Source organism: Chironomus tepperi, unplaced genomic scaffold (assembly GCF_022539635.2).
Source record: "Chironomus tepperi strain 1889 unplaced genomic scaffold, CSIRO-AGI_Ctep_v1 contig_223, whole genome shotgun sequence".
Lineage (NCBI taxonomy): Eukaryota > Metazoa > Arthropoda > Insecta > Diptera > Chironomidae > Chironomus > Chironomus tepperi.
The window spans coordinates 345,945-357,960 of record NW_027226345.1 but is presented as its reverse complement, the minus strand read 5'-3'; the positions used below and the strand labels follow the sequence as shown (position 1 = coordinate 357,960).

Genomic DNA, 12,016 nt, shown 5'->3' with positions numbered 1-12,016 from the left:
GTTATTCTCGATTATTTTCCGAGAAAGGTATAATGTAATTTTTTATTACTGCCACGTGGCTACGAGATAATCTTTTTATAAGAACATTTCATCATCCGTATTTCGCCATTCAAAGCAGCACACAATGAATGAGATTAAAGCATTCTTACTATAAAAAATTCCAAGAGTGTGAAATGCTTCACTTTTCTGTCTTTTATTCCTTTTTTTATTCTTCATCATCAACTTTGAATGTTTTCGAGGAAAACAAAAAGAAAAAAAAGTAGCGCTTCAAAAATTTTTTAATGTAATTAATTTAATAAATTATATTCATTTGTGGTTACGTTCATTTCATTTCGACTCCACATCAGCTGCAGACGTTTTTATATAATGGTTTATTTATCAAAGGGAATGGGGGTTGAAATGAGCGAGAAGGGAACATTACTAACTAAGTTAAAAATAAAAAAATGAAAATGGTAAAAATTTATTTTCCTTATCTTGAAAGAGATTTTTTTTTTGAGATAAAATAAGTTGGCGTGCTTTATGAGTCGACTTGAACTGAATTTATGCTGAATTAAGAAAAACTATTGCTGAATTGTAATGGATGTAGAAGAAAAGTAAACTGAATAGTGCTGAATTCAGAAGAAACTCAAGCTGAATTGTGCAAAATTGAGGAAAAAATCAAGCTGAATTGTGCTGCATTCATGAAAAATTTCAAATTTAACAGTGCTGAATTCAGACAAAAATTAAAAGAATTTATCTGAATTAAGAAAAAATACTTTGCTGAATTGTCCTTAAGTGAGCCAAAAATGAGCTGATAATTGCTGAATTTAGAAAAATTCATACTGAATAGTGATGAATTCAGAAGAAATGTGCTAAATTCAGCTGAATTCAAAATAAAAATGAGCTGAAAAATGCACAATTCAGTACAATTGAGCTGAATAGTGCTGTATTCAGTTCAAACTCAAGCTGACTAGCGCTGAATTCAAATAAAATTCAACTGAATAATATTGCGGGTAAATTGGTTAGTGATTTAAGCAGATTATTCGTGCACAGGACTCATGATGTAAACATCCAAAACATAAGCCCCAAAAATTGCCTTTAAAAAAGTATCAATTATTGATACTCATAATTCAATAACGGTTCTGATACGAAAAATTTTTCTCTCAACTTACATAAAATTCACGTGTTTGCCTCATTAAACACCCATTTTATTGTTCGAAATTGAGGTGCTCGTGTTTCGTATCATTGAATACAAATCTGACATTTATTTTAACCCATTTCAGCCCATCCTACGTTATTCTGAGAGTTTTTACATTTATCTTAATCTCCTTCGTATAAGGTGTTGAATTTTCAACATTTTCCAGATTATTAAGCTATTGCTGACGCATTCAATATAAATTGTTAATTAATTATGGATGAAATGTTGTGCTTCTTTGGGTGTTTTTGGTTGCTTTAAATGAAAAACTTTGGAAAATTGGAATTTCCAGACATTTTTCAGGTCCTTCTGTCTTCCAGACTGTCTCTTAATTTATCCAGACTGTCTCAAAAACGCTCGTTAATTTTTTTCAAAAAAAAAAATTTGTCGTTAAAATTCAAATTTTTTTGACCGTTACTTTTTTAAATTCGCAATGTTCGAATTTTTCGACAATTTAATTTCGAAAACATCGAATTTGAGACGGCCATACTCTGAATTTATCCATTTAGCATTCATTTCATGTCCTTAGACATTTACGATGCAATGTTTAGCTTTGTTACAAAACACATGAAAGTGGTCGTTAAAAAAAAGCAAATCACATTCCATAACGACCACTTCATAAAGTTCTCATTGCATGTTGCTATCATCGTACTCACATTCTCGCAAACAATCTCATCGACAATGACAAGTGCTAAATGTAAAGAGCATTAAAAATTATATTTAACAACATAAGTACCAATACTTTAGGATATCGTTTTTTGTGCCGTGTTTTGAAACTTTTTATAAACATCGATTATAAACACTTGAAAATGAAGTGGAAACAGGGTTGCTGGGTAAGGTTTCAATTGAATTATAGGAATTTGAAAAGAATTAGATTTAAATTTAAACAGTTTTGTAAAATTCAAATTTTAGCGGTTTTTTAAAATTCAAATTTTAACGGATTTGTAAAATTTAAATTTTACGGGGTTGTAAAATTCAAATTTTAACGATTCTGCAAAATTCAAATTTTAAAGGTCTTGTACAATTTGAATTTCAAAGGTTTTGTAAATTCAAATATTAACGGTTTTGTAAAAATTCATAATTTAACGGTTTTGTAAAATTCAAATTTTTCAAAAATCAATTTGAAATCAATCTTAGTTTATAGCATCATTGAATGTTTAAAGAATTTAAAAAATTCAATATGGAAGTATTTAATAATTTTTTTATTTCTTATTCTGCTTGAAAAGATTGTCGGATACAACATAATCAATAATATTGAAATCTATTTATATTATAAATCAATTTTTTTTCCTTCCGTTTCAATACTGAAATTCAATGAGTGAACTCACGTTTCACAATCCCCTCTATATATTTCATAGAATAAGCTTTATTACCTCTTAACTTATTTTCCATACCATCCTTATTCACTCACACTACAGTCGTTGGCTCTATGAATTCTAATTTAATCTCTCTATCATCATGGATAGAAATGAAAATTAATGAACATAATGAAGGTATCGATTTCGATGAATGGAAAGCTTTATGTGCTATTATTTCCACGTTGTACGACCAACCGTCTGCTGTTCTTCGTGTCTATAAATTATTCCTTTTTTGCTACAACACTTGGAGGCTAAAAAAACATTTTTTTTTTATCATTCTTATTCTTTTAATGTTTTCGCACATGCTGTCTGTTCCTTTGAAATTCTATTTGAAACATTTTCAAGTATTTACTTTACAGCAGCTTATGTTACTTAGTAGCTTTATTTTTTGTGAAATGGAAACTGAGGATTTTATTCAAAATTTTCACTTAATTTTGTAGACTTATTTAGCAGTTCTTATGGAATGAATTGCGATTCGATGGGATAAAATTGTTTTGAAAATTTTCAATTTTCAAGTTTTTAAATGAAACTTTAATTAAAGTGTTAATTAAGTATTGAAAGAAAGGGTTTCAGAAATGTTTTTGAGTAAAAATTCGTAAAAAATTGTTTAATTTGATTTTTTAAACATAAATTTTATGAATCGATGAATTTTACAAAACCAATAAAATTTGAAATTTATAAAACCGTTAAATTCGGAATTTTAAAATCCGTTAAAATTTGAAATTTTACTAAACCGCTAAAAAATTTGAATTTTGCAAGACCATTAAATATGAATTTTTACAAAACCGTTGAATTTTGAAATTTACGAAACCATAAAAATTTGAATTTTACAAAAATGTTAAAATTTGAATGTACAAAACCCTTAAAATTTAAATTTAGCAAATACACTAAAATTTACCAAACTGTTAAAATTTGATTTTCAAAAGATTGTGAAAACTTCAATTTTCCAAAACCGTTAAAATTTGAATTTCAAAAAACAGTTGAAAATAGAAAATCTAAAAACCATTAAAGTTTTAATCTCAACAAACAGAAGCAAATCGATAAAATTTTAATAAAATGAGGAATCATGTAAGAAATATTACAGTAATTATTTAAATTTAAAACATATCAGCCTTAGCAATAACAAAAGATATTAATCATAAATGTTTCCAAATAAAGTACTTATAAAGCTTCTCACAAATTTGCTGAAGTAAAAAATCACATAAAATTTATAAAAAATCCTCAACTTTGTATATTTCATACCTTAATAAGAGGACTTTTTTCAAGAAGAATTAATACAAAAAAATAAAATAAAAGTTGTTGAAAATAAGATAAAGAAAAGAAAAACAAAAGAATTATTGAAGATAAAGACGGAATTTTCATTTAATTATGTGAACATTTTTGTTGATATTTAAGTCAGTAAAGTAGATAAATAAATAAGATCAATGTAGATTAATGGCATCTTTAATATTTGATATTATTTGTTTATTATTTGAAGAAAATAATGAAAATCAAGGAAAATGATTGATTATAAATAGTCTGGTGCGCTCATTAGACTAATGATAAATACATGAGAGTCAACATTATTCCGATAATTAACTAAGATTTTGCTTCTTTTTTCATCAATTTAATTAGAAAATTTTTCACATTTTTTTGAAAAAGATTTTGTTCGTCAATTAAAAAAGTTTTGAGCCAGCCGCAAAGAAGAGGGAGGATTTTTGGATATATGAAAAATATTTTTAGAATACAGAACTAATTAAAACTTGAAAAAGCTTGTCAAATAAACATTTCGTGTTTCTTTTTTAATATGAACAAAAATGAAGAAAAAAGCTTGAAACTTTATACCATAATAAATATTTTCATGTTGCTTCTAAACTCACAACTAATGATTTCAGAGTTGGTAAGGTGTGGGATGTTGTATTAAGCTAAACACTCTACATTTAATAGTATCGCAACACTGGAAAACTAAAACAAGATATTGAATTTCAGTGGAAATTGAACTGTTTATACAAATTTCTAATGATTAAAGATTTAAAGTCATTAAATTTCAATCAATTAATTCAATTTGAATTTAATTTAATAGAATCTATTAGTAATTTGAGTTAAATTTGGCTTTTATTTACATATTTTGCGCTAAAATTCTTCAAAGGGTCTAAAACTAAGAATAAGTTAAAAGGAAATTTGCGGAAAATTCATTCAGAAGTAAATTTCAAATATTTAAAAATCGTTAAAGTGAGTTTTGCTCGCTAAAATTCATATGAAACTCTTCAAAGGGTCTGAAACTAAGATCAAAATTTTAAAATAAATTTCAAATATTTAGAAAATCGTTACTGTGAGCTTCGTTTCCCAAAATTCATATTGAACTCTACAAAGGGTCTGAAACTAAGATTAAGTTTTTGTAGTAAGATTCAAATATTAACATACCGTTGAAGTGAGTTTCACTCGCTAAAATTCATTTAAAATTTCTCAAGGGGTATTAAACTAAGAATAAGTTTACCGTAAATTTCAAATATTTACAAAACCGTTACAAAATTCACTTTTTGATACTTATAATCTCATCAATTACCAAACTTCAGCATCTGATATAAAAATTAATCCCAAAGGAGTCAACAAATCAACCTAAAAATAAATCCATAACATATTCAAACCTCTATCATGTCTAATCAATTGCAACTCAACACAAAACCCATTTCGATAGCCAAGTCACGCCAGCAGAACTATCACAACCGATAAAATGTCAATTTGCGTTGATGCACTGCATTACCAAGATTAATTACGTCTGTATCTTCCATCTTTTTATTTTGATATCTACCTGAACTACAGCTTTAATCATTACTAATGCTTTCCTGTGGGCGTTTCCTCAACGTCAAATACAATAATTTTCCAATCCTGTAACGAAAAAAAAGGCATTTCAAGGTTAATTCATTATGTTAAAGTAACTAGAAATGAAAGCAGCATAATAAATGGAAGCAGAACCCAGAACAGAGACTAAAAATGTCAATATTACGATTGTTATAGATTTTTTGTTAGGTGCTCCTGCATATATATACATAATTTATCATCCAACATTATTTATTTCAGGTTTATTGGATGCAATTGCTCGAGGCCTACTATCCGATCCAAATGTAATAAATGCTCGCATACTCGCAACAAATTTATCAACTGGATTCTTAAGTACATCAGTATGGTGGACGAAAATTGGAAATCGGGAGTTGGGTGAACCGCAGCGACGTGAGGAAGAGGGACTTGCTGTGGGACGTAAGCCTCTTTCTGATTATCCATGGTAAGTTCTATTTTTATCATCATAATCATCATGTGTTGTACATGTACATGCTCATGAACATTTAATACACATTGGAAGTTTTTTTCGGAAAAAAGAGAATGAACAAAAAAAGAAATTAGAACAGATATTTTTAAACAAGTATGAAAGTTAGTGAATTGTGTTAAATGGTGAGCATTTTGTTGTAGTTTCACACCCCTTAATTCAATATTTTATTTTTCGCGACACTTTTTGGTAAAAAGCTTCGACCGAAACCGAACACGGCATACGGTACATGACATTTTAAAATAATTTTAATAAAAATTAAAAAAATTCAAAAATTGAAGTAGTTTCACACCCTGCGTTTATAAAAACTTGAATTTTCATGCATATAAAGCATAATAAAATCGATTAAGACAGTTTTTTATTTAGTTTAAATTTTTTTTAGGGATTTCTTAGTACTTATTGTTATCCCTTTAAATGACAAAATCAATGTAGTTTCACACCCCTTTTTTCAAAAAAGACTCAAATTTCAGTTTAGTTTGACAAATATTTCAAATTTCGAAATTTTCAACGGAACGTAACCTTCAAATTGCCTTCAGACAGAGCATGAATATAGCAATCTTGAGCCACAGACGTGAAGAAGATTTCGACACAGATCATTCGAGTCGCTCAGGGTACAACATCTAAACATAGTCATTGATATATTTCAGAACTCAAAGTCGAGTATTAATACAAAATCCGAGTCGACTTCGAGCTCTAATATATTCTAACCTCAAAACCAAAAATATCATAGTTTCATCCCCCTCAATATCAATTTCATTGTCTAATCAATATCATAGTTTCATCCCCCTCAATATCAATTTCATTAATTTATCAATAACTCATGTCAAAAGCTATGTTCATGGACAGCAGGACATAGATATTTCCACCACTAGACATGCATCCTATTCTCCTGATTGTTCTAAAAACAACCATTTCAATATAAAAATATAGAATGGAACAAACTATATGAGAAAAATAATGTTACATTGCACAACAATGTTATTGAAATAGCAGAACTTTGTAATGTTACAATAAAATGAGTATGGCTTTATACATATCTTTTTTTTTGTGCCACCTGCGAGGCAAAAAAGGCAACTTGTTGCGCTTACGAGAAAGTGAAAATATTCATGGAAAATTCATAAGGGTGCCATTCATTCCTTCATTTATTTAAACGTATATATGAGTGTATCATGGTACGGGGGTAGCAAAGGAACCATAAAAATGAACAACGCAGTTAAAATTAAATTGTTTTCTAATTACAATTTAATTAATATCGACAGTAAGGATCTTATGTGTGCTTTACATGTAATTGAATTTTGACTTTGTTGTTCGTGTATGCAGGCATACGTAGAACGAAACTGACTGTATAAATGGGGTTCTTTTATTTATTTTGAGTAAAGCTTCAATGAAAGCTTACGTCAGTGAATAATTTTTAGAAGCATTTTTGAAAAAATGACGCTTTAACTTCACTTTGACATCGTAGAGACCTCTGGTTTGAAGCATTAGCTCCGTACCATCGAGTTACTTGCTTATTGCTTGATCTAGTAGCTTAAAACCATGATTAAATGCTTTAATTATTGATTTTTTACCTTTCGATATAAAACACGTGGTTTTAACCTCTTAAAATTTTGAATTTTTTTCGACCGTTAATTTTCAAAAAAAATTGACCGTTATTTTTCATACAATTTTCAGTTCATTTACAAACATTTGTCTGTTTGAATTTAATTGTGCTAATCAAATTCTGATCACCGAGCAAAATGCGCTTAAATCCCTCGATCAATAGCACGAGTACTTTTAACTTTTTTTTATTTTATTTTAGAATGAGTTCATTTTAATTTGCTTGGTTTAATTTTAAATGTCGGAACATACAAAGTCACTGAAATATTCATAAAGTGAACACATGTAAATTAATATGAATCCTTTACGTCATACAGTTCTGTTAGGGGAAATTAATTTTTTAAAAAAATATTTCTATGCATAGATATTTTCAATAATTATTATTATTTTTTATGTTCGAGTAGTGCGGTGTGTATGATTTATGAATGTTATCAAATTCTATGTCGATGGTGGTATATTATTTGAATAAATCATAAATTTATGTGAAGCCTTTGTTTTATAGACGGGATTCATGATGGTGAAATGGTATATACGATTGTGTTTCATGGAGTTTTGGTGTTTAATATCCAAATAGTAAAATCTAATTCATGAAATCTAACCGTATTGTAGAATTCAAATTTTAACGGAAAAATGAGATTCAAAAAAATAAATGTGGTGAAAATGTTGAATTAAAATACAAAAATCAACTCAAAGTTTAACGGATAAAACAGATTTAAAAATGATTGTGGTGAAAATGATGGGTTAAAGCAATGAATATGGTGGAAATGTTGAGTTAGAACACAAGGGACACGATCAGTTTTTCTTTAATGAAATCTAACGTTATTTTAGAATTCAAGTTATAACGGATAAATCAATTTCAAAAAATGAATGTGGTGAAAATGTTGAGTTAAAACACAAAGAACACGTTCAGTTTTTGATTACAATTTTCATCAAAAAAACAATGAATTTGAAAAATTTACTCAATTTAAAGCTGAAATATCGACGAAGCCGAAAGGAAAAATTCAGTCAAACTCTTGCAGAACATTCAATTCCTACACAATCATCCCACATTCAGATGAAAGAAATGTTAAGTAATTTTTTCTCAAGTAACACCAACCTTAAACATTCCAAAATGTTCATCATCCAAAAATACTATGCAGTCATCGTTAGATACTCATCAGATTCACGCTTTTCGATGAAAAATAATTGACTGGAAAAAAATCATCTCGCAAGATTTATTTTGAATGACTGTAAGGCTCAATTCCACGTGATGGCGGTCTTGTAATGCCTCATAAATTCTTGCGAATGCTTCGATGGTGCTTCAATGTGAAGGCATGATTTGATTTTGAAGTTGAATATGATAATTTGAAGAATGTTTTTTGGTATTTTTGAAGTTAGGAATTGAACAATTTGTTATTAAATGATTTTACTGGATCTTTTTGAGGTTAGGAATTGAAAACTTGCTATTAAGTTACTCAATTCTTAATCAAATACACATCATGAACTACTTATCATTCAAATTAAAAACGACAGTTATCCTACATAGATTAAAGTTCAAGACGAGCTGTCATCCAAGAAAATGTTAAATAACAGTAAAAAGACATGCTTAACTTGTGAATAAATTTAATTATAATTGTGCACATTAAACAAGACGGGAAGAGTTATTTTTATGTACAGTCTGGGTTACAAATTGCTGCATAGCATGCAATATTTAAAACTGTCAATTAAGCGAATATTAAGAGTAAAAATGGAAGCAACAGGATTTTTCCTCGTCAATTTTTCATTACATTCAGTTCTTGGTAAAAAAAAAACGTAATTCCAATATCATGCGAGAAAATTTTCTCGATGGTTCAATGAGCAGTATTGATTATTGAAGTCGAAAGGTCAACGAATAGGATGGAAAGGATGTCTGTTTAGTGAAATTCACGTTGATTGGATCATTCAAAGTTTACTTGATTTGATATTTTCTTTAGAAAATGTTATAAAAATAGGTAAAATTTGTGAATTGAAATTGAAAAATTGACTTTTGGATTTGATCAGTCAGTTCCGGAGGATCAATTTAGACTCTTGGGTGTGTTCTAGTTGAAATCAAGCTTCTAAAATTAGATTTGACCTGGAATTGAATCCTGGATCATTGGTACGTAAGGCCAACGTTCTATCCTGTCAGCTTTTGATTTCACATCAACGATTCTTGAGTAGGAACCCAAAAAGTTGTCATTAAGCTTTGTCTATCCAAAAAATAAACAAAGATGCAAATTTTAATTAGTGTATTCACAAAAAGAGTCAAACTTTTAAGCTTTAAGCTCTTCAAACCCCAAAATCCGACTTGAAAATTAGATGCAAAAAAGTTCAAAATCCTCTTAAAATTTAAAATCCTTTTTTTAGTCTTGACAAACTTCCTCAACTCATGGTCATAATCTTAAATACCATAAAATCAATCAATAAACGTCCTTTCATCATTTCCATTTTTTTTCGACAGCATCAGATCAAATGAACCATAAATTCAAGATGAAGGAATTCAATCAAGAATCAAAAAATGTCTATCAAATAAATAATAGAAGAAAAAATCTAAGTGAAAAAGGAGCAAATTCAATCAAATGCTTCAACACTTGTATCGTATTGGCAAACTGATAAGGCAGAACATTGATGTGTTGAGTGGGTGGAAAATTAATTTCGGATATTAAAAAATAATTCAATTCTTTTATAAAACATAATGATGATTTTGAAATTGAATAAAATTTATGCTATGCTGAAATAATGGCAAATCTCATGTTATTAAATTAAAAAATTTCTGTCAAATGAACCGAGTAGTACGATGCTCTGAAGTCTCGGTCACATTATATTACCCGAGTTTAGCCGATACTACCCGAGACTAGCCGATATTACCCGAAATTGGCCGATACAACCCGAGACTAGCCAATAATTACTCGAGACTAGCCGATAATTACCCGAGACTAGCCGATGTTTTCCGAGAATAGCCGATACTACCCGAGAATAGTCGAAACTATCCGAGACTAGCCGATACTATCCGAAACTAGTCGATACTATCCGAAACTAGCCGATACTATCCGAGACTAGCCGATATTACCCGAGAATACTACCCGAGACTAGCCGATAATTACCCGAGACTAGCCGATAATTACCCGAGACTAGCCGATGTTTCCCGAGAATAGTCGAAACTATCCGAGACTAGCCGATACCACCCGAGACTAGTTAAGACTATCCGAGATTAGTCGATAATTACCCGAGAATAGTCGATATTACCCGAGACTAGTTGACTAACACATTGTGTTGCTCGGTTCCCTTTTTGGAGCTATGACATCATAGAGAATTATTAATCAAGTCATTTTGTATTTGACTTCAAAGCTAAATTTGCATCACAATGAGAGAGCAACACAAAAGTCAAAAAGGGGAATCAGATTTGTACTCACATAACAACCGCATTTCTTTCATAATATGTGCTTTGATGACAATTCAAATGCTGCTTATTGTATGAATTCCTTTATATATGATCTTCCGTTATGATATTTTTTTTGTTGTTGCATGTTTCTATGCAAGAAATGAGCTTGATTGAAAATTTTCAAATACAGCAATTTTTGGTATCAAATGACAATCATAGAATTTTGAGTAGCAATAGAATGGGTTGATTGAAAGGAATTTTTGCAGTTTGTGTACCGAGCGACATAAATGAAGTTCAGGTCACAACAAAAGTCTTTCCATTTGACTTTGTTGCTGGCTATGGCACAAATTCTCTGTCTGCACATTGAGCCGGCATCCTTTCATCACTGTTCTGCGTTAAGTAGCTTTTGAAGCTCCTGGCCACTGTTTAAAGATCTTTTTTTAACACCAAATTGATGTTGTCTCAATATGGCAGCCATATGAAACCTTACGAAGCGTTTTATTCCTTAGCGGAGACTTATCAACTCCTTTACAAAGCCTTCTTCATGTGTGCTGCTCGGGAATGTAAAGTATGTAGCTTTCGGATATTGAATTCCTAAAATTGCTTCTAAATATTGTGAATTTATGGAAACGACTCTTCAGTAAAGGTTGCAATACCAAGAATGCTTATTTAAACAGCTTTAAATCCTTAATTATCTCTTTAAATTCCATCTGATTTTTTGCAGACTTCTTTTTGTGGCTGTATTATATCGTACAATTTATTTCAGTAAACCAAACATTGAGTTTATTGCTATATAAATGTTCCCATGAGACTCGACATTTTCCTTTAATTAGTAATGTTATAAAACAAAATGAATGAGTATTGTATTCTCAGGATATAATTCCTCCAACATGTCATTAAGCATTTCCTATTTCCTTTTCGGTAGAATCAAGTGTAAATGTGTATTTGTGTGTGCGAATATGAAAACTTAATTAGATTTGATGATGTATGTAGAGGTTGATGAGCTTTTGAATCATTTTAATAGCTGAATATGGTGAAATTAAGAAGCAATTTAAAAGAAAATTGTTACTTTGGTTACCAAAAAGGTTCATATAAACACAAAACTCATCAAAATTTGACAAATATTTGAAATTGAACCTTTTTATTTGTATTAACGGTCGATTGAGATTTATATAATATTTATTGTTCATAGTTGAAACCCCCTT

At 29.6% G+C, this 12,016-nt stretch overlaps 1 protein-coding gene across 1 annotated transcript in view; it reads left to right on the top strand.

Moving 5' to 3' along the window:
• LOC139090900 (probable G-protein coupled receptor CG31760) overlaps window positions 1-12,016 on the top strand; it is a 56,211-nt gene that overhangs the window by 32,301 nt on the left and 11,894 nt on the right. Inside the window, exon 4 of the mRNA XM_070640778.1 lies at window positions 5,593-5,794. Within this exon, the coding sequence (XP_070496879.1) occupies window positions 5,593-5,794 (202 nt within the window). The remainder of the gene's footprint in view (window positions 1-5,592; window positions 5,795-12,016) is intronic.